General features: G+C 54.2%; 1 protein-coding gene across 12 annotated transcripts in view; it reads left to right on the forward strand.

The window, feature by feature from the left end:
• syne1b (spectrin repeat containing, nuclear envelope 1b) overlaps nucleotides 1–22344 on the forward strand; it is an 834787-nt gene that overhangs the window by 160010 nt on the left and 652433 nt on the right. For all 12 annotated transcript variants that reach the window (XM_085981815.1, XM_085981811.1, XM_085981814.1 and 9 more), the window contains 4 exons: nucleotides 7383–7492; nucleotides 19030–19137; nucleotides 20798–20935; nucleotides 22001–22165. In XM_085981815.1, the coding sequence (XP_085837941.1) occupies nucleotides 7383–7492; nucleotides 19030–19137; nucleotides 20798–20935; nucleotides 22001–22165 (521 nt within the window). The remainder of the gene's footprint in view (nucleotides 1–7382; nucleotides 7493–19029; nucleotides 19138–20797; nucleotides 20936–22000; nucleotides 22166–22344) is intronic.

Consider the following 22344-nt stretch of genomic DNA (forward strand, 5'->3'; position numbering starts at 1 on the left):
TTACTAGCTGGAGTGCCCGGCGGTGCCGAGGCTTTTTCGAGGGCATGTTGTTGTTGGAAGAGAGAGAGAGAGCGACTTGGGGAGGGGGAAGAGAGAGAGCGACTTGGGGGGGGGAAGAGAGAGAGCGACTTGGGGGGGGAAGAGAGAGAGCGACTGGGGGGGTGGAAGAGAGAGAGCGACTGGGGGGGTGGTGGAAGAGAGAGAGCGACTGGGGGGGGAAGAGAGAGAGAGAGCGACTGGGGCGGGGGAAAGAGAGAGCGCGACTGGGGGGGAAGAGAGAGCGCGACTGGGGGGGAAGAGAGAGCGCGACTGGGGGGGACGAGAGAGCGCGACGGGGGGAAGAGAGAGCGCGACTGGGGGGGGAAGAGAGAGCGCGACTGGGGGGGAAGAGAGAGCGCGACTGGGGGGGAACAGAGAGCGCGACTGGGGAGGAAGAGAGAGCGCGACTGGGGGGGAAGAGAGAGCGCGACTGGGGGGGAAGAGAGAGCGCAACTGGGGGGGGAAGAGAGAGCGCGACTGGGGGGGGAAGAGAGAGCGCGACTGGGGGGGAAGAGAGAGCGCGACTGGGGGGCAAGAGAGAACGCGACTGGGGGGGAAGAGAGAACGCGACTGGGGGGGGAAGAGAGAGAGCGACTGGGGGGGAAGAGAGAGCGCGACTGGGGGGGAAGAGAGAGCGCGACTGGGGGGGGGAAGAGAGAGCGCGACTGGGGGCGGGGAAGAGATAGCGCGACTGGGGGGGAAGAGAGAGCGACTGGGGGGAAGAGAGAGCGCGACTGGGGGGGAAGAGAGAACGCGACTGGGGGGGAAGAGAGAGAGCGACTGGGGGGGAAGAGAGAGAGCGACTGGGGGGGAAGAGAGAGCGCGACTGGGGGGGACGAGAGAGCGCGACGGGGGGAAGAGAGAGCGCGACTGGGGGGGGAAGAGAGAGCGCGACTGGGGGGGAAGAGAGAGCGCGACTGGGGGGGAACAGAGAGCGCGACTGGGGAGGAAGAGAGAGCGCGACTGGGGGGGAAGAGAGAGCGTGACTGGGGGGGAAGAGAGAGCGCAACTGGGGGGGGGAAGAGAGAGCGCGACTGGGGGGGAAGAGAGAGCGCGACTGGGGGGGAAGAGAGAGCGCGACTGGGGGGGGAAGAGAGAACGCGACTGGGGGGGAAGAGAGAACGCGACTGGGGGGGAAGAGAGAGAGCGACTGGGGGGGAAGAGAGAGCGCGACTGGGGGGGAAGAGAGAGCGCGACTGGGGGGGGAAGAGAGAGCGCGACTGGGGGCGGGGAAGAGATAGCGCGACTGGGGGGGAAGAGAGAGCGACTGGGGGGAAGAGAGAGCGCGACTGGGGGGGAAGAGAGAACGCGACTGGGGGGGAAGAGAGAGAGCGACTGGGGGGAAGAGAGAGAGCGACTGGGGGGGAAGAGAGCGAGCGACTGGGGGGGAAGAGAGAGAGCGACTGGGGGGGAAGAGAGAGCGCGACTGGGGGGGGAAGAGAGAGCGCGACTGGGGGGGGAAGAGAGAGCGCGACTGGGGGGGAAGAGAGAGCGCGACTGGGGGGGAAGAGAGAACGCGACTGGGGGGGAAGAGAGAGAGCGACTGGGGGGGAAGAGAGAGCGCGACTGGGGGGGAAGAGAGAGCGCGTCTGGGGGGGGAAGAGAGAGCGCGACTGGGGGGGAAGAGAGAGAGCGACTGGGGGAGAAGAGAGAGCGCGACTGGGGGGGAAGAGAGAGAGCGACTGGGGGGGAAGAGAGAGAGCGACTGGGGGGGAAGAGAGAGAGCGACTGGGGGGGAAGAGAGAGAGCGACTGGGGGGGAAGAGAGAGAGCGACTGGGGGGGAAGAGAGAGAGCGACTGGGGGGGAAGAGAGAGAGCGACTGGGGGGGAAGAGAGAGCGCGACTGGGGGGGAAGAGAGAGCGCGACTGGGGGGGAAGAGAGAGCGCGACTGGGGGGGAAGAGAGAGCGCGACGGGGGGAAGAGAGAGCGCGACTGGGGGGGAAGAGAGAGCGCGACTGGGGGGGAAGAGAGAGCGCGACTGGGGGGGAAGAGAGAGCGTGACTGCGGGGGAAGAGAGAGCGCGACTGGGGGGGAAGAGAGAGCGCGACTGGGGGGGAAGAGAGAGCGCGACTGGGGGGGAAGAGAGAGCGCGACTGGGGGGGGGAAGAGAGAGCGCGACTGGGGGGGAAGAGAGAGCGTGACTGGGGGGGGGAAGAGAGAGAGCGACGGGGGGGAAGAGAGACAGCGCGACTGAGGGGGAAGAGAAAGAGCGCGACTGGGGGGGAAGAGAGAGCGCGACTGGGGGGGAAGAGAGAGCGCGACTGGGGGGGAAGAGAGAGCGCGACTGGGGGGGAAGAGAGAGCGCGACTGGGGGGGAAGAGAGAGCGCGACTGGGGGGGAAGAGAGAGCGCGACTGGGGGGGAAGAGAGAGCGCGACTGGGGGAGAAGAGAGAGCGTGACTGGGGGGGAAGAGAGAGCACGGCTGGGGGGGAAGAGAGAGCGCGACTGGGGGGGAAGAGAGAGCGCGACGGGGAAGAGAGAGCGCGACTGGGGGGGAAGAGAGAGCGCGACTGGGGGGGGAAGAGAGAGCGCGACTGGGGGGGAAGAGAGAGCGCGACTGGGGGGGAAGAGAGAGCGCGACTGAGGGGGAAGTGAGATCGCGACTGGGGGGGAAGAGAGAGCGCGACTGGGGGGGAAGAGAGAGCGCGACTGGGGGGGAAGAGAGAGAGCGACTGGGGGGGAAGAGAGAGAGCGACTGGGGGGGAAGAGAGAGAGCGACTGGGGGGGAAGAGAGAGAGCGACTGGGGGGGAAGAGAGAGAGCGACGGGGGGGAAGAGAGAGAGCGACTGGGGGGGAAGAGAGAGAGCGACTGGGGGGGGAAGAGAGAGAGCGACTGGGGCGGAAGAGAGAGAGCGACTGGGGGGGAAGAGAGAGCGCGACTGGGGGGAAGAGAGAGCGCGACTGGGGGGGAAGAGAGAGCGCGACTGGGGGGAAGAGAGAGCGCGACTGGGGGGGAAGAGAGAGCGCGACTGGGGGGGAAGAGAGAGCGCGACTGGGGGGGGAAGAGAGAGCGCGACTGGGGGGGAAGAGAGAGCGCGACGGGGGGGAAGAGAGAGCGCGACTGGGGGGGAAGAGAGAGCGTGACTGGGGGGGAAGAGAGAGCGCGACTGGGGGGGAAGAGAGAGCGCGACTGGGGAGGAAGAGAGAGCGCGACTGGGGGGGGAAGAGAGAGCGCGACTGGGGGGGAAGAGAGAGCGCGACTGGGGGGGAAGAGAGAACGCGACTGGGGGGGAAGAGAGAACGCGACTGGGGGGGAAGAGAGAGAGCGACTGGGGGGAAGAGAGAGCGCGACTGGGGGGGAAGAGAGAGCGCGACTGGGGGGGGTGAAGAGAGAGCGCGACTGGGGGCGGGGAAGAGAGAGCGCGGACTGGGGGGGGAAGAGAGAGAGCGACTGGGGGGGAAGAGAGAGCGCGACTGGGGGGGAAGAGAGAACGCGACTGGGGGGGGAAGAGAGAGAGCGACTGGGGGGAAGAGAGAGAGCGACTGTTGGGAAGAGAGAGAGCGACTGGGGGGGAAGAGAGAGAGCGACTGGGGGGAAGAGAGAGAGCGACTGGGGGGGAAGAGAGAGCGCGACTGGGGGGGGAAGAGAGAGCGCGACTGGGGGGGGAAAGAGAGAGCACGACTGGGGGGGAAGAGAGAGCGCGACTGGGGGGGAAGAGAGAGCGCGACTGGGGGGGGAAGAGAGAGCGCGACTGGGGGGGAAGAGAGAGCGCGACGGGGGGAAGAGAGAGCGCGACTGGGGGGGGAAGAGAGAGCGTGACTGGGGGGGAAGAGAGAGCGCGACTGGGGAGGAAGAGAGAGCGCGACTGGGGGGGGAAGAGAGAGCGCGACTGGGGGGGAAGAGAGAGCGCGACTGGGGGGGAAGAGAGAACGCGACTGGGGGGGAAGAGAGAACGCGACTGGGGGGGAAGAGAGAGAGCGACTGGGGGGGGAAGAGAGAGCGCGACTGGGGGGGAAGAGAGAGCGCGACTGGGGGGGGTGAAGAGAGAGCGCGACTGGGGGCGGGGGAAGAGAGAGCGCGACTGGGGGGGAAGAGAGAGAGCGACTGGGGGGGGAAGAGAGAGCGCGACTGGGGGGGGAAGAGAGAACGCGACTGGGGGGGAAGAGAGAGAGCGACTGGGGGGAAGAGAGAGAGCGACTGGGGGGGAAGAGAGAGAGCGACTGGGGGGGAAGAGAGAGAGCGACTGGGGGGGAAGAGAGAGCGCGACTGGGGGGGGGAAGAGAGAACGCGACTGGGGGGGAAGAGAGAACGCGACTGGGGGGGAAGAGAGAGAGCGACTGGGGGGGAAGAGAGAGCGCGACTGGGGGGGAAGAGAGAGCGCGACTGGGGGGGGTGAAGAGAGAGCGCGACTGGGGGCGGGGAAGAGAGAGCGCGACTGGGGGGGAAGAGAGAGAGCGACTGGGGGGGAAGAGAGAGCGCGACTGGGGGGGAAGAGAGAACGCGACTGGGGGGGAAGAGAGAGAGCGACTGGGGGGAAGAGAGAGAGCGACTGGGGGGGAAGAGAGAGAGCGACTGGGGGGGAAGAGAGAGAGCGACTGGGGGGGAAGAGAGAGCGCGACTGGGGGGGGAAGAGAGAGCGCGACTGGGGGGGGAAGAGAGAGCACGACTGGGGGGGAAGAGAGAGCGCGACTGGGGGGGAAGAGAGAGCGCGACTGGGGGGGGAAGAGAGAGCGCGACTGGGGGGGAAGAGAGAGCGCGACGGGGGGAAGAGAGAGCGCGACTGGGGGGGGAAGAGAGAGCGTGACTGGGGGGGAAGAGAGAGCGCGACTGGGGAGGAAGAGAGAGCGCGACTGGGGGGGAAGAGAGAGCGCGACTGGGGGGGAAGAGAGAGCGCGACTGGGGGGGAAGAGAGAACGCGACTGGGGGGGAAGAGAGAACGCGACTGGGGGGGAAGAGAGAGAGCGACTGGGGGGGAAGAGAGAGCGCGACTGGGGGGGAAGAGAGAGCGCGACTGGGGGGGGTGAAGAGAGAGCGCGACTGGGGGCGGGGAAGAGAGAGCGCGACTGGGGGGGAAGAGAGAGAGCGACTGGGGGGGAAGAGAGAGCGCGACTGGGGGGGGAAGAGAGAACGCGACTGGGGGGGAAGAGAGAGAGCGACTGGGGGGAAGAGAGAGAGCGACTGGGGGGGAAGAGAGAGAGCGACTGGGGGGAAGAGAGAGAGCGACTGGGGGGGAAGAGAGAGAGCGACTGGGGGGGAAGAGAGAGCGCGACTGCGGGGGGAAGAGAGAGCGCGACTGGGGGGGGAAGAGAGAGCACGACTGGGGGGGAAGAGAGAGCGCGACTGGGGGGGAAGAGAGAACGCGACTGGGGGGGAAGAGAGAACGCGACTGGGGGGGAAGAGAGAGAGCGACTGGGGGGGAAGAGAGAGCGCGACTGGGGGGGAAGAGAGAGCGCGACTGGGGGGGGGGAAGCGAGAGCGCGACTGGGGGCGGGGAAGAGAGAGCGCGACTGGGGGGGAAGAGAGAGAGCGACTGGGGGGGAAGAGAGAGAGCGACTGGGGGGGAAGAGAGAGAGCGACTGGGGGGGAAGAGAGAGAGCGACTGGGGGGGAAGAGAGAGAGCGACTGGGGGGGAAGCGAGAGAGCGACTGGGGGGGAAGAGAGAGAGCGACTGGGGGGGAAGAGAGAGAGCGACTGGGGGGGAAGAGAGAGAGCGACTGGCGGGGAAGAGAGAGAGCGACTGGGGGGGAAGAGAGAGAGCGACTGGGGGGGAAGAGAGAGAGCGACTGGGGGGGAAGAGAGAGAGCGACTGGGGGGGAAGAGAGAGAGCGACTGGGGGGGAAGAGAGAGAGCGACTGGGGGGGAAGAGAGAGAGCGACTGGGCGGGAAGAGAGAGAGCGACTGGGGGGGAAGAGAGAGAGCGACTGGGGGGGAAGAGAGAGAGCGACTGGGGGGGAAGAGAGAGAGCGACTCGGGGGGAAGAGAGAGCGACTGGGGTTACATTAGCTTTCCTCCAATCCATGGGAACTGTTCCAGAGTCTATAGAATTTTGGAAGATGACCAGCAATACATCTACTATTTCTAGGGCCAGTTCCTTAAGTACCCTAGGATGTAGATTATCAGGCCCTGGGGATTTATTGGCCTTCAATCCCATCAATTTCCCTAATACCATTTCCCTACAAATACTGATTTCATTCAATTCCTCCCTCTTACTAGACCCTATATTGCCCGACATTTCTGGGAGGCTATTTGTGTCCTCCTTTGTGAAGACAGAACCAAAGTATGTACTTAATTGGTCTGCCATTTCTTTGTTCCCCATTATAAATTCCCCTGATTCTGATTGCAAGGGACCTACGCTTGACTTTACCAATCTTTTTCTCTTCACATATCTATAGAAGCTTTTGCAGTCAGTTTTTATGTTCCCTGCAAGCTTACTCTCATAATCTATCTTCCCCCTCTTAATTAATCCCTTTGTCCTCCTTTGCTGAATCCTAAACTGCTCCCAATCCTCAGGTTTGCTGCTTTTTCTGGCCAAATTATATGTCTTCTAGATGTTATGCTATCCCTAATTTCCCTTGTTAGCCACAGTTGAGTCACCTTTTTTGTTTTATTTTTATGCCAAACAGGGATGAACAAATTCTGTAGTTCATCCATGCGATCTTTAAATGTTTGCCATTGCCTATCCACCACCAACCCTTTGAGTAACATTCCCCAATCCATCCTAGCCAACTCGTGCCTCATACCATCGTAGCTTCCTTTATTTAAATTCAGGACCCTAGTCTCTGAGTCAAGTACTTCACTCTCCACCATTTTAAAATTCTCATCCTTGTTTTCAAATCCCTCCATGGCATCGCCCCCTCCCTGTCTCTGTATCCTCCACCAGCCCTACAATCCTCAGATCTCTACGCTCTTCCAAATTCTGGCATCTTGCACATCCCCGATTTCCATCGCCCCACCATTGGCTGCCGTGCCTTCAACTGCCTTGACCCTAAGCTCTGGCATTCCCTACCTGACCTTCTCCAGCTGTCTCTCCTCCTTTAAGACACTCCTTTAACCTAATTCTTTGACCATGCTTTTGGTCACCTGTCCCTAATATCTCCTTATTTGGCTTGGTGTCAAATTTTATCTGATAATGCTCCCATGAAGTGTCTTGAGACGTTTTACTACGTTAAAAGCGGTATATAAATACAAGTAGTTGTTATTGTCATCAGATGCCACAAAGTGCAACTGCACCAATAAATAGACCAGGAATGCACAGTTTATTTTCTTTAACTTGCAACAACTTCACCGACACTCTCCACTCAATCAGGACACAGCTCACCAATAAAGGTGTATAAATATTGTACAGTATTTCAGAGGAGGAGCAGAACCCAGCTTTCTAACAGAATGATGCTTTCTGTACAGATGTGGATGTTGACAAACCAGATGAGAAATCAGTCATGACCTACGTAGCTCAGTTCCTGAAGCACTATCCAGATCCACGGGAGACAGAGAACGAACCTCTAGAGGAAGAGGTAAGTCCTTTTTACTGTTTCCCTTTCAGCTCGCTGTAGATTCATAGAATGATACAGCACGGGAGGAGGACATTCAGCCCATCAGGCCTGTGCCGGCTCTTTGGTACAACTATCCAATTAGCCCCACTCCCCTACCCTTTCCCCACAGCCCTGTAAAAGTTTCCCCTTCAGGTATTTATCCAATTCCCTTTTGAAAGTTACTATTCTTTCTGCTTCCACCGCCCTTTTAGGCAGTGCATTCCAGATCACAACTCATTGCGCAAATTCTTCTTTCCTCACGTCGCCTCTGGTTCTTTTGCCAATCACCTTAAATCTGTGTCCTCTGCCACTGGAAACAGTTTCGCCTTATTTATTCTATCAAAGCGGTTCATGATTTTGAACACCTCAATTAAATCTCCTCTTAACCTTCTCTACTCTGAGGAGAACAACATCAGCTTCTCCAGTCTCTCCGTATAACTGAAGTCCCTTGTCCCTGGAACCATTCTAGTAAATCTCTTCTGCACCCTCTCCAAGGATCCGAGAGTGCGGTGCCCAGAATTGAACACAATACTCCAGCTGAGGCCGAACCAGTGTTTTATAAAGATTTAGCATCACTTCCTTGCTTTTGTATTCTATGTTTCACATTGTAATGGAATTGGCAAGCCTCCTTGCCTGGGTAAATGTATCGCTATTTGCAATGTGAAAGAAAGAGAAAGAAAGAACTTGCATTTATATAGCGCCTTTCACAACCTCAGGACGTCCCAATGCGCATTAAGTACTTTTGAAGTGTAGTCACTGTTGCAATGTAGGGTGGCATGGCAGCCAGTTTGCACACAGCAAGATCCCATCAATAGCAATATGATAATGATCAGATAATCTGCTTTAGTGATGTTGGTTGAGGATAAATATTGGCTAGGCACTGGGGAAAGCCCCCCTGCTCTTTGAAATACGACACCACCGACAGTGCAGCGCTCCCTCAGTACTGCACTGAGGTGTTAGCCTGGATGATGTGCTCGAGTCTCTGAAGTGGGGCCTGAACCCACAACCTTCTGACTCAGAAGTGAAAGTGATCCCACTGAGCCACGGCTGACACTATTTTCATGTAAGCCTCTACGCTGAGTGTTGGCTTAACTGCAGGGAACATCACGGCAGATCCCGATCCTGTTCTGACACCCACAGACATATATTTCCAGCAAAGTCACTGAAGAGCAATCAAGACCCCTCAGTTCGCTCCCACGTCCCCCTGGTGATGAAGCTGGATGTAGCATCGTATCAGGGGTATGAATCAGCGTTTGCATCAAATCAAATCAAGGACAGGTGTGAACAGTGATGATATTGAAGATCTGTCCTGTAGTCACTCTTATTTGTTCTCCTAGGGGCCTAGCCACATTTTAAACACATTGCACCCGCCAATCTCAACAGTCTTCCACTGTCTGAAGCTGATTATCGATGGGACAGTCTTGCATTACTGAAAGTCACTTGGGCTGTCGCTAGAGATTTTGCCTTGTTTAGCGCATTCTCTCCCTGACGTAAGCCTTTAAATCACTGCAGTGAAAAAAACTGTCTAAAATCTTTGTCTTGTAGGAATGTCTAGTTCCTATCCAAAAGACTGAGGTCCACTCAGGCGATGAAATAAACGAAGTTTAATGAAAAGTAACAGAGTTTAACGGATAACTACAGGAGAACATCGAATATAGGTCTAGTTAGTTCGGAGGCTCCACAAGGACTGCTTGGGCGGTCCCGTGGCTGACGGCATGACGTCATCACGTTTTTCCCGCCGGTGGGGGATCACGTGATGAACGGCGTGACGTCATCGTGTTTACCCGCGCTATTAAAGTGATCGCGCTCTGTACATGTAAACAGTGAAAACAAAGATACAGACTCAGGCTGTAGCTAACATATTATTAAAGGGAATTATATACAATTGATCGGAGTCCCTTAGTGGCTCCGCCACATGCGCCCCCCCAGAATTGTCTTTAATAGCAAAAGTAAAACGGCGAGGAGGCCTGACAAGCCTGTCAGATCGACTTCTGTAGCCTTGAAGTGGAAGCTGATGGACGGCGGGCGAGCTGGCGGGCGGTTGCGTTTGATCTGGCACGGCGACTGTGGGCGGGCAGCCACGTTTCGGCGGTTGTGCGATCTCGACTGGGCGGTCAAGGTCCAAGTGAGCCGGCTTCAACCAGTCAACCGAAATGTGGTCCGGTTTACCTCTGACATCGACCGAAAAAGATTTGTCTCCCGGCTCTATCACACGGAAAGGACCAGTGTAAGGGGGTTTGAGCGGGTCCCGATGAGCGTCGTGGCGGATAAACACATAGTCGGCATTCTTCAGCTCAGCTGGGACGTGGGAGCTCTGCAAGCCGTGATGTGACGTAGGCACTGGAGCAAAACTTCTGGCCGCCTCCTGGTGGCTGATGAGCTGCTGGGATGCGGACCATGGCTCTGTTGGAGTCGGAAGGAAATCCCCTGGTACGCGTAGCGACTGGCCATATATGAGTTCCGCCGAGGATGATTGAAGATCTTCTTTAGGCGCCGTACGAAGACCCAAAAGGACCCATGGAAGCCTGTCCACCCAGCCTGCGCCTTGAAGGCTGGCTCGCAGTGCGGCCTTGAGCGACCTGTGGAATCGTTCGCACAGGCCGTTCGCCTGTGAATGGTAGGCAGTGGTGCGATGTAGCTTGACGCCGAGCCCCTGAGCCACAGCGTTCCAGAGCTCCGAAGAAAATTGCGGCCCACGATCAGACGAGATGTCCGCCGGTACCCCGAAACGGGCGACCCAAGAGGAGATGAATGCCCTGGCGACGTCTGCGGAAGTGGTGGATGACAAAGGAACCGCCTCCGGCCATCGAGTGGTGCGGTCCACCATTGTAAGAAGATGAGTAAACCCGTGCGAAGTCGGAAGTGGCCCTACCAGGTCCACATGCACACGATCAAACCTATGTTCCGGAACAGCGAAAGTGGCCAATGGAGCCTTGACGTGACGCTGCACCTTGGCCTTTTGGCAGACCATGCAGGTGTTGGCCCAGTCACGAACATCCATGTGCATGCCCTGCCACTCGAATTTGGATGACATCAGCCATTGCGAGGCCTTCATGCCAGGGTGTGACAACCCGTGTATGGCGTCCAAAACTTTTCGGCGCCAGGCGACCGGCACGATAGGGCGAGGAGACGTCGCAGAGTAGCACAGTGCCTGCGGCATGTAATTTGACGTCGGCCGCTTGGAGGCTAGAGGGGTTGGTTCTGTAAGATTGGACTTCCGGATCCGAGGCTTGATCCGCAGCCATGAGGGCATAGTCGATGCCGAGCTGGACTGCATGAACGGTCGCGCGGGAGAGGCAATCCGCCACCAGGTTGTCTTTACCGGACACATGCTGAATGTCAGTGGTGAATTCTGAGATAAACGTCAACTGACGTTGTTGCCGAGCTGACCACGGTTCGGCGGTCTTGGCCATAGCGAACGTTAGTGGCTTATGGTCCACAAAAGCCGTGAACGGACGTCCCTCTAGCAAGAACCGGAAATGGCGGATGGCCAGAAAAAGGGCCAGCAACTCCCGGTCGAACGTGCTGTACTTCCTTTCATTTTGCCGTAGTTGATGGCTGAAAAACGCCAGCGGTTGCCACGTCCCATGCACCCACTGTTCCTGCACTGCGCCAATGGCGTAGTCTGACGCGTCGGTGGTAAGGGCGATGGTGGCACCTGGCAGCGGGTGCGCCAGCATGGTTGCATTGGCTAAAGCGTCTTTTGTGTCAACGAACGCCCGGTCCATGTCGACCGTCCAGCTAATCGGATCCTTGCCGGACTTGCCCTTGAGGGCCTCGTACAGGGGCTGCATGAGCAGAGCTGCATTAGGGACGAACCGGTGATAAAAATTTACCATCCCGAGGAACTCCTGCAGGGCCTTGACGGTCTGCGGGCGCGGGAACGAAGTAACTGCCTCCACCTTCATTTGCAGGGGAATTGCGCCGTCCGATGTGATGCGATGGCCTAAGAAATCAATCTGCTGCAGGCCGAACTGGCACTTGGCCGGGTTGATGATCAAGCCGTGTTGACTGAGGCATCTAAAGAGGGTGCGCAAATGGCAGATGTGCTCCTCTTTATTAGGGCTGGCGATGAGGATGTCGTCGAGGTAGACGAACAGAAACTTGAGGTCCCAAAGCACAGAGTCCATCAAGCGCTGGAAAGCCTGTGCAGCGTTCTTCAATCCAAACGGCATCCGCAGAAATTCAAACAGGCTGAATGGGGTGATGACTGCAGTTTTCGGGACGTCTTGCGGGTGTACGGGGACCTGGTGGTAGCCACGGACAAGGTCGACTTTTGAAAAAATGGTATTTCCCGCCAAATGGGCAGAGAAATCCTGAATATGAGGGATCGGGTACCGATCAGGAGTAGTGGCGTGATTCAGGCGTCGGTAGTCGCCGCAAGGCCGCCATTCGCCGCCAGGTTTCGGAACAATGTGGAGAGGCGAAGACCAGGGACTATTCGACCGGCGAATAATTCCTAGCCACTCCATCGTGTCGAACTCCGCTTTCGCAGCTGTGAGCTTGCCAGGTTCGAGGCGCCGGGCTCGTGCGTAGACCGGGGAGCCAGTAGTGGTGATGTGATGTTCGACACCATGTTTCGTGGCCGTGGAAGAGAAAGTGGGTCTGGTCAGGTCTGGGAAATCTCCAAGGAGGCGAGTGAAGTCATCCGGAGGTGGGAACACACAGGAGACAGTGCGCACCACGGTGTTACCGCGGTGGCACGGGATGGAGTGAAAAGTGGCCGCATTGATCAACCGCCGGTGCCGTACATCCACCAGGAGGCCGTTGACGCACAAAAATCTGCCCCGAGGATGGCTTGAGAGACTTTGGCCGTGATGAAATCCCAGTAAAACCGCTGGCCGCCGAAGCACACCTGGACCCGCTATCTTCCGAAGGTCCGAATGGCCCCGCCATTAGCCACCTCGACGGAGGGGCCGTGCCCCCTGGCTTGTAGATGAAGATTTGACGTGGGTAGGATACTACACTGCACCCCGGTGTCACAGAGGAAACGTCGACCAGATAGGGAGTCGGTGATGAAGAGGAGTTTTCCCGAATTACCGATTGCCATCGCAGCCACGGGGCGCTCGTTATAACCAGTCCTCTTTCGACAGGGTGGCTGCTGTTTTTTTTTTAACGAAAAGCTGCAGGGAGGGTGGCAGCATCTTGCTTTCGCGCCAAAACCGGCATGGTAGAAGCACAACCCCGCAGGTTGAGGGGCTGGAGCAGCGTCTGTGGGGGATGGGCGCCTCGTGGCAGCGCAGTGCTGCTGTGTCACTGCGAAGATCTTGTCTGCTTCGGCAGCCAGCTCTGCGCAGTCTGTGACTTCTGACCTGGCTAGGGCAGCCTGAACTTGCTCCGGTAGCTGGCTGAGGAATAGCTCCCTGAAGAGGAAGCATTCCGGTTCGGAGCCCAGGAGCGTGAGCATTTGGCTCATGAGCTCGGATGGCTTGGAATCCCCAAGGCGGGCATATTGAGCAGCCGGCAGGCACGCTCCGACTTCGTGAGTCCGAAGACCTGTAACAACCACGCCTTTATTGTTTCATACTTGCGATCTTCTGGTGGATTACCAAGCAGGCTGACGATCCGCGAGGCTGTGGCGCTGTCGAGGGCGGAGACCACGTAATAGTAACGGGTCTGATCCACAGCGATGTTCCTGATTGCGAACTGGGCTTCAGCCTGGATGAACCACGAGGCTGGCTGTTGCTCCCAGAACTGTGGTAGCTTCAAAGCAACGGCGTTCGATTCCATGTTCAGTAACTTCTGCGAAAACCGTTCGCAAAAGTCGGGGTCACCAATGTAGGAATGCCTAGTTCTTATCCAAAAGACTGAGGTCCACTCAGGCGATCAAATAAACGAGGTTTAATGAAAAGTAACAGAGTTTAACGGATAACTACAGGAGAACATTGAATATATGTCTAGTCAGTTCGGAGGCTCCACGAGGACTGCTTGGGCGGTCCCGTGGCTGACGGCATGACATCATCACATTTTTCCCGCCGGTGGGGGATCACGTGATGAACGGCGTGACGTCATCGCGTTTACCCATGCTATTAAAGTGATCGCGCTCTGTACATGTAAACAGTGAAAACAAAGATACAGACTCAGGCTGTAGCTAACATATTATTAAAGGGAATTATACACAATTGATCGGAGTCCCTTAGTGGCTTCGCCACAGCCTCACGATTAAACGAAACTTGGATCATTCAATCATTATATCTGAATTTTATAGCTGGAGTCTAAAATGTTTTAATTACGTGGCATTTTACAAAAAGTACATTACAGAAATATTTTGGATGGTTTGCACTTGACGTCTAAGTGCTTCATAACTGGCACAGTGTTCCTCAGTTAATCTGGACACTCCAGCATTGTGCCCAAGTAGTTTTCCTCCGTAAACCTGAGGGAATCCAAAACTCTGCTGCCCGTGTCCTAACTCGCACCAAGTCCCCTTCACCCATCACCCCAGTGCTCGTTGACCTACATTGGCTCCCGGTCCAGCAACACCTCAAATTTAAAATTCTTATCCTTGTCTTCAAACCCTTCCATGGCCTCGTCCCTCCCTCTTCCAGCCCTACAATACTCCGAGACCTCGGTGCTCTTCCAATTCTGGCCTATTGTGCATTCCTGATTTCCACCACTCCACCATTGGCGGCCGCCTTCATCTGCCTAGGCCCTATGCTCTGGAAGGCCCTCCCCAAACCTCTTCGCCTCTCTACCTCTCTCTCCTTTAAGACTCTCCTTGGAGTGCATGTCCACAGATCCCTGAAGGTAGCCGGACAGGTAGATACGATGGTTTAGAAGGCATACGGAATGCTTGCCTTTATTAGCCGAGGCATAGAATATAAGAGTGGGGAGATTATGCTTGAACTGTATAAAACACTAGTTAGGCCGCACATAGAGTACTGCATGCAGTTCTGGTCACCACATTACAGGAAGGCTGTGATTGCACTAGGGGGGTACAGAGGAGATTTACGAGGATGTTACCTGGGCTGGGGAAATTTAGCAATGAGGAAAGATTGGATAGGCTGGGGTTGTTTTCTTTGGAACAGAGGAGGCTGAGGGGAGACTTAATTGAGGTGTATAAAATTATGAAGGGCCGAGATAGAGTGGCTAGGAAGGACCGATTTCCCTTTGCAGAAGGGTCAATAACCAGGGGGCATAGATTTAAAGTAATTGGTCGGAGGTTTAGAGGGGAGTTGAGGAGAGATTTTTTCACCCAGAGGGTGGTGGGGCTCTGGAACTCACTACCTTAAAGGGTGGGATTTCTACCATCACATTTAAAAAGTACTTGAATATGAACTTTAAAATTTTTTTATTCAATGATGGGATGTGGGCGTCGCTGGCTAGGCCTGCATTTAGTGCCCATCCCTAATTGCCCTTGAGAAGATGGTGGTGAGCTGCCTTCTTGAACCGCTGCAGTCCATATGGTGTAGGTACACCCACAGTGCTGTTAGGAAGGGAGTTCCAGGATTTTGGCCCAGCGACAGTGAAGGAACGGCGATACAGGTCCAAGTCAGGATGGTGTGTGGCTTGGAGGGGAACTTGTAGGTGGTGATGTTCCCATGTGTCTGCTGCCCTTGTCCTTTTAAGTGGTAGAGGTCGCGGGTTTGGAAGGTGCTGTTGAAGGAGCTTTGGCGAGTTGCTGCAGTGCATCTTGTAGATGGTACACACTGCAGCCACAGTGCGCCGGTGGTGGAGGGAGTGAATGTTGAAGGTGGTGGATGGAGTGCCAATCAAGCGGGCTGCTTTATCCTGAATGGTGTCGAGCTTCTTGAGTGTTGTTGGAGCTGCACTCATCCAGGCAAGTGGAGAGTATTCCATCACACTCCTGACTTGTGCCTTGTAGATGGTGGAAAGGCTTTGGGGAGTCAGGAGGTGAGACACTCGCCGCAGAATTCCCAGCCTCTGGCCTGCTCTTGTAGCCACAGTATTTATATGGCTGGTCCAGTTCAGTTTCTGATCAATGGTAACCCCCAGGATGTTGATAGTGGGGGATTCAGCGATGGTAATGCCATTGAATGTCAAGAGGAGATGGTTAGAGTCTCGCTTGTTGGAGATGGTCATTGCCTGGCACTTGTGTGGTGCGAATGTTACTTGCCACTTGTCAGCCCAAGTCTGAATGTTGTCCAGGTCTTGCTGCATATGGACACGGACTGCGTCAGTATCTGACGAGTCTCGAATGGTGCTGAACAGTGTGCAATCATCAGCGAACACCCCCACTTCTGACCTTATGATGGAGGGAAGGTCATTGATGAAACAGCTGAAGATGGTTGGGCCTAGGACACTGCCCTGAGGAACTCCTGCAGTGATGTCATGTGATTGAGATGAATGACCTCCAACAACCACAGCCAACTTCCTTTGTGCTAGGTATGATTCCAACCAATGGAGAGTTTTCCCCTTGATTCCCATTGACTTCAGTTTTGGTAGGGCTCCTTGATGCCACACTTGATCAAATGCTGCCTTGATGTCAAGGGCAGTCACTCTCACCTCACCTCTTGAGTTCACCTCTTTTGTCCATGTTTGGACCAAGGCTGTAATGAGGTCAGGAGCTGAGTGGCCCTGGTGGAACCCAAACTGGGCGTCAGTTAGCAGGTTATTGCTGAGTAAATGCCGCTTGATTGCACTGTCGACGACACCTTCCATCACTTTGCTGATGATTGAGAGTAGACTGATGGGACGGTAATTGGCCGGGTCGGATTTGTCCTGCTTTTTGTAGACAGGACATACTTGGGCAATTTTCCACATTGCCGGGTAGATGCCAGTGTTGTAGCTGTACTGGAACAGCTTGGCTAGGGGCGCAGCTAGTTCTGGAGCACAAGTCTTCAGTACTATTGCCGGAATGTTGTCAGGGCCCATAGCCTTTGCAGTATCCAGTGTCTTCAGCCGTTTCTTGACATCACGTGGAGTGAATTGAATGGGCTGAAGACTGGCATCTGTGATGCTGGGGACCTCAGTGGGAGGCCGAGATGGATCATCCACTCGGCACTTCTGGCTGAAGATAGTTGCAAATGCTTCAGCCTTGTCTTTTGCACTCACGTGCTGGGCTCCACCATCATTGAGGATGGGGATATTTTTGGCGCCTCCTCCTCCTGTTAACTGTTTAATTGTCCACCACCACCATGTGGCAGGACTGCAGAGCTTTGATATGATCCGATGGTTGTGAGATCGCTTAGCTCTGTTTATCGCATGTTGCTTCCGTTGTTTGGCATGCAAGTAGTCCTGTGTTGTAGCCTCACCAGGTTGACACCTCATTTTTCGGTATGCCTGGTGCTGTTCCTGGCATGCTCTCCTGCACTCTTCGTTAAACCAGGGTTGTTCTCCCGGCTTGATGGTAATGGTAGAGTGAGGGATATGCCGGGCCATGAGGTTACAGATTGTGGTTGAATATAATTCTGCTGCTGCTGATGGCCCACAGCGCCTCATGGATGCCCAGTTTTGAGTTGCCAGATCTGTTCGAAATCTGTCCCATTTAGCACGGTGGTAGTGCCACACAACATGGTGGACGGTATCCTCAACATGAAGACGGGACTTCGTCTCCACAAGGACTGTGCGGTGGTCACTTCCACCAAATGCTGTCATGGACAGATGCATCTGCAACAGGTAGATTGGTGAGGACGAGATCAAGTAGGTTTTTCCCTCTTGTTGGTTCCCTCACCACCTGTCGCAGACCCAGTCTGGCAGCTATGTCCTTTAGGACTCGGCCAGCTCGGTCAGTTGTGGTGCTACCGAGCCACTCTTAGCGATGGACATTGAAGTCCCCCACCCAGAGGACATTTTGTGCCCTTGCTACTCTCAATGCTTCTTCCAATTGGTGTTCAACATGAAGGAGTACTGATTCATCAGCTGAGGGAGGGCGGTAGGTGGTAATTAGCAGGAGGTTTCCTTGCCCATGTTTGACTTGATGCCATGAGACCTCATGGGGTCCTGAGTCAATGTTGAGGACTCCCAGGGCTACTCCCTCCCGACTGTATACCACAGTGCCACCACCTCTGGTGGGTCTGTCCTGCCGGTGGGACAGGACATACCCAGGGATGGTGATGGTGGTGTCTGGGACATTGGTTGTAAGGTATGATTCGGTAATTATGACTATGTCAGGCTGTTGCTTGACTAGTCTGTGGGATAGCTCTCCCAATTTTGGCACAAGCCCCCAGATGTTGGTAAGGAGGACTTTGCAGGGTCGGCAGGGCTGGGTTTGCCGTTGTCGTTTCCGGTGCGAGTAGGTCCGTCCGGTTTTATTCTTACTGTTTTTCATAGCGGTTGTTTACAACTGAGTGGCTTGCTAGGCCATTTCAGAGGGCATTATGAGTCAACCACATTGCTGTGGGTCTGGAGTCACGTGTAGGCCAGACCAGGTAAGGACGGCAGATTTCCTTCCCTAAAGGACATTAGTGAACCAGATGGGTTTTTGCAACAATCGACAATGGTATCATGGTCGCCATTACTAAGACTAACATTTAATTCCAGAATTAAATTGAATTGAATTTAAATTCCACCAGCTGCCGTGGTGGGATTTGAACCCATATCCTCAGAGCATTTGACTGAGCCTCTGGCTTACTAGTCTAGTGACACAACCACTACGCCACCGCCTCCCACTTGAAGTGCCGTAACCTGCAAGGCTATGGACCAAGTGCTGGAAAGCGGGATTAGGGTGGATAGCTCTTTGTCGGCCGGCATGGACAAGATGGGCTGAATGGCCTCCCTCTGTGCTGTAAATTTCTATGATTCTATGATTCTTCAAACCTATCTCTTGGGCCAAACTGTTGGTCACTTGTCCTAATATCACCATGTGTGGCTCAGTATCAAACTTTGTCTGATAACGCTCCTGTGAAGTGTCTTGGGAGTTTTTACTATGTTAAAGTTGCTATATAAATGCAATTTGTTGTTGTAGTGTGAAATTCCTTGGGTTCATGAAACGAGCCTGCACCATCCTATACTTGGTATTATTATCGCGCATTGTCATGTAGCTTTCTGAGTTTCTGTATTATTTTAGTGCTTTTACACTACAAACTTGAATGATTAACAATAATCTTTTTTTAACTGTCAGAAAGCATTGACACTAAAATGCTCATATTCTGAGGATACTGCAAATTTGTCAAAAATGGGGCCCAAATGTAAGATCAGGTCCTCCAGATGTGTCACACAGGCTGGTTTTGCTGCTTGCTGCACCACATGTGCTCAGATTGACACCAAGTTGTCAAGGTGTTTGCAGGGCTGTGGGGAAAGGGCGGGGGAATGGGACTAGCTGAATTGCTCTTGCAGAGAGCCGGCACAGGCTCGACAGGCCGAATGACCTCCTACTGTGCTGTAACCATTCTATGATTCTATATCTTTGATCGTTCTTATTGGTAAATGTTTCTCAAACCCTCTCATGAAATTGCATCCGTCCCATTCACAAAACGCTGTGACGTTTGTACATGGCAAAACAAAAAGGTTATGCAACATTGTGAACTTGTTTCTGTCATTGTTCAGATTCTAATTACTTATAGCACCAGCTAGTTACTAGTCTTTCACTGTGCCATTATTTGTGATCCATGCTTCGTCAGCGAGAGGACAGACTGATGCTGAGAGAGGTGAAAGTGTGGCTGGAACAGTTTGAAAGGGACCTCACAAGGATACAAATAGCTGAAGGAGGACTGCAGGAACGATACCAGGTGAGGTGGCATATTCCCCCCATGTTGTCTTTTTTCTTTTCTGATGGGTGATCTAATCGATCTCTTTAAAATGATAAAGGGATTTGATAGGGTAGAGAGAGAGACTATTTCCTCTGGTGCGGGAATCCAGAGCAAGGGGACATAACCTTAAAATTAGAGCTAGGCTGTTCAGGGGTGAAATCACAGGCACTTTTTCATACAAAGGGTAGTAGAAGTTTGGAACTCTCTCCTCCCAAAAGGCTGTGGGTGCTGGGGGCCAATTGGAGCTTTCAAGACTAACATTGATAGATTTTTGTTGGGTAAGGGTAGCAAGAGATATGGAGCTCAGGCAGGTAAATGGAGCTGAGGTACAGATCAGCCATGATCAAATAGAATGGCGGAGAAGGCTGGAGGGACTGAATGGCCTCTTCCTGTTCCTAATGTTCTTGCCAGTTTTTTCTCACTTCTCTTTGGAAGGTGTTGTCTCCTTGCTGGGATACCACAGATGACCTTCAACCCCTCGTCCAAATGGTCATTATTCACGTGTGAATCCTGGCACTGAGTGTCCACAGGCTAATTGACCATGGGTTGGGGGTGGGGGTGGGGTTGACAGCCAAGTCTACTCACCAGCACTTCCAGCAAGGGGTTGCTGTATAGTGATCAGCAGTGGGAATTCCCTGCCCGAAATGTCCCCTCCTTGACCCAGGGGCACTGAAGTCAGATATAGCACAGCACCAGCTGAGATCAGTCAACTCAGACCAGGGACTGAACTCACTGGATGGATTCCTTTGAACCCAAGGTGGGGGTGAGCCTATCAATTTTCTGTAACTTTATTTGTGATAGAATACTCTCCACTTGCCTGGATGAGTGCAGCTGCAACAACACTCAAGAAGCTCGACACCATCCAGGACAAAGAAGATCACTTGATCGTCAGCTCATCCATCACCTTAAACATTCACTCCCTGCACCACCAGCGTACCGTGGCTGCAGTGTGTACCATCTATAAGATGCACTGCAGCAACTCGCCAAGGTTTCTTCGGCAGCAGCTCCCAAACCCACGATCTCTACCACCTAGAAGGACAAGGGCAGCAGGCGTATGGGAACACCACCACCTCCAAGTTCCCCTCCAAGTCACACACCATCCTTCATCGTCGCTGGGTCAAAATCCTGGAACTCCCTCCCTAACAGCACTGTGGGAATACCTTCACCACACGGACTGCAGCGGTTCAAGAAGGCGGCTCACCACCACCTTCTCAAGGGCAATTAGGGATGGGCAATAAATGCTGGCTTTGCCAGCAACATCCAAATCCTACGAATGAATTTGAAAAAAAACCCATCACCTCCAACTGCCCAAGTACTCTGCAGTCAGAGGGAGCGAAGGGAGGATGAGGGCGAGGCAGGTATGAGGGTGAAAGGTCTGCTTTTATATAGACTATATTGGTGTTGGAGCTTTATCTCACCTCTGTATCTGTGCTTGACTGATAAGAGCTATTTGCTGATCTAACAGACCGACTTTGAATAATTACAGAATGCGTGCATCAGGTTTACAAAACCTGGCCAGAGTTACTTTAATTGCAGATTGGTAGGAAATCGGGCTGCGTGATATTAGCAACCGTTTCACTTTATTTTCTGGTATGGTTTAATTGCCCTGCTGTATGTAAATATCTATTTTTTTCCTCAGTTGTTTAAAAATTTTCGAGGCCAGTATGAAGTTAAAAAGAAGCATGTCGAAGCGTTAATTCAGCCTGCACAGAAAGACGGGAAGCAGTTGCTGGATCAGGTCACAGTGAAGCAAGCGTGGGAGAGAGTGTCAGCCAGAGTAAGTTATGCGAGAATGACTCTGCAAAGCCATGCGTTGGTCCCTTTTCTTGCTATTCATTTTGTTGTGCTGTGTGATGCATGTTTCCCAGTCAGGATAAGTGCAATAAATGTGACCCTCTTTGAGATGGGTGTTAGTTATGTAACTCACGCCCCTCTCAGTGGCCCTGGATTTTGCACCACATGAGCCTCTGCTAATTAATTTTCATTCTGTCCTCACTCTTGGAGTTCGATGAGTCAGTGAAAGGAGGAAGGAAGAACTCGCATTTAAATAGCGCCTTTCCCATCCTCATATGTCCCAAAATGCTTCATAACCAATGAATTACTTTTTGAAGCTTAGTCACTGTTGCTTTGTAGACAATTTGCACACATCAAGATCCCACAAACAGCAACGAGATGAATTATCATTTTTTTTTGGTAGTGTTGGTTGAGGGAGGAATGTTGTCCAGGACAGAACTCCCTGCTCTTCCTCAAATAGCACCACAGCATTTTTTACATTTGCCTGAACATCGCATCCAATAGATGGCATCTCCGACAGTGCAGCACTCCCTCAGTACTGCACTGAAGTCTCAGCCTGGATTTTGTGCTCAAGTCACTGGAGTGGGACTATGAATCCACAACCTTTTGACTCAGAGGCGAGAGTGCTACCACTGAGCCAAGCTGACACTGAAATTACCAGCCTCTCTGATGCTGACTATGTGCGACCACAGAGATGGGAAAGAGCCCTTTATCCCCATGTTTATTTCTCATTGTTCTGTCACTTCTTCAGCCAAGGAGACAGTTGGAATTGTTCCCCCAGCATGGCAGGGCTCCAGTTTTAAAAACTCCCTCTGGTCCTCTTTCACATTCATCACAATGTACCTTTCTCCCTTCCTATCAGGTAAACCCTCTAAATATCACCATGAGCTTAGGACAAAGGGCTGCAGTCAGGGTCTACACATGCTGCTCATGGACAGCAAGCTTGTACTCCTGCACACAGCAAAGTCACACTTCATCTGATTCTAATGATGCCATTTGGTATCTAACTAATAGGAAACAAGTCAAGTGTTTGGTTTGCCTTTCCCAGCTTCTAGATTGGCATATCATGCTGGACAAATCACTTCCTGGCCCCCTGGGCACCATCGGAGCCTGGTTGCACAGAGTGGAGGCGATTCTCGCAGAAGAAATTGTAGTTCAGCAAGCGCACGACGAAACTGCCAACATCATCCACAGGAAACTGGAGCAGCACAAGGTGAGACTGCGGTGGGGGGAAGTGTTGGGAGACATCGCTGGGCAGTGCCAGCTCTCCCTCCGTGGGAGCGCCGGGCGGAGAACCAGGTTGACACGCGATCCCGATCTTCTGGTGGTTCACTGCCATTAATCGCAAAATCTTATCCAAACCAGATTTGTTCAGGATCTTAAGCTCCCCAC

The sequence above is a fragment of the Somniosus microcephalus genome, chromosome 3, assembly GCF_052327205.1.
Source record: "Somniosus microcephalus isolate GS21.2 chromosome 3, FLI_Smic_1.0, whole genome shotgun sequence".
Classification (NCBI taxonomy): Eukaryota; Metazoa; Chordata; class Chondrichthyes; order Squaliformes; family Somniosidae; genus Somniosus; species Somniosus microcephalus.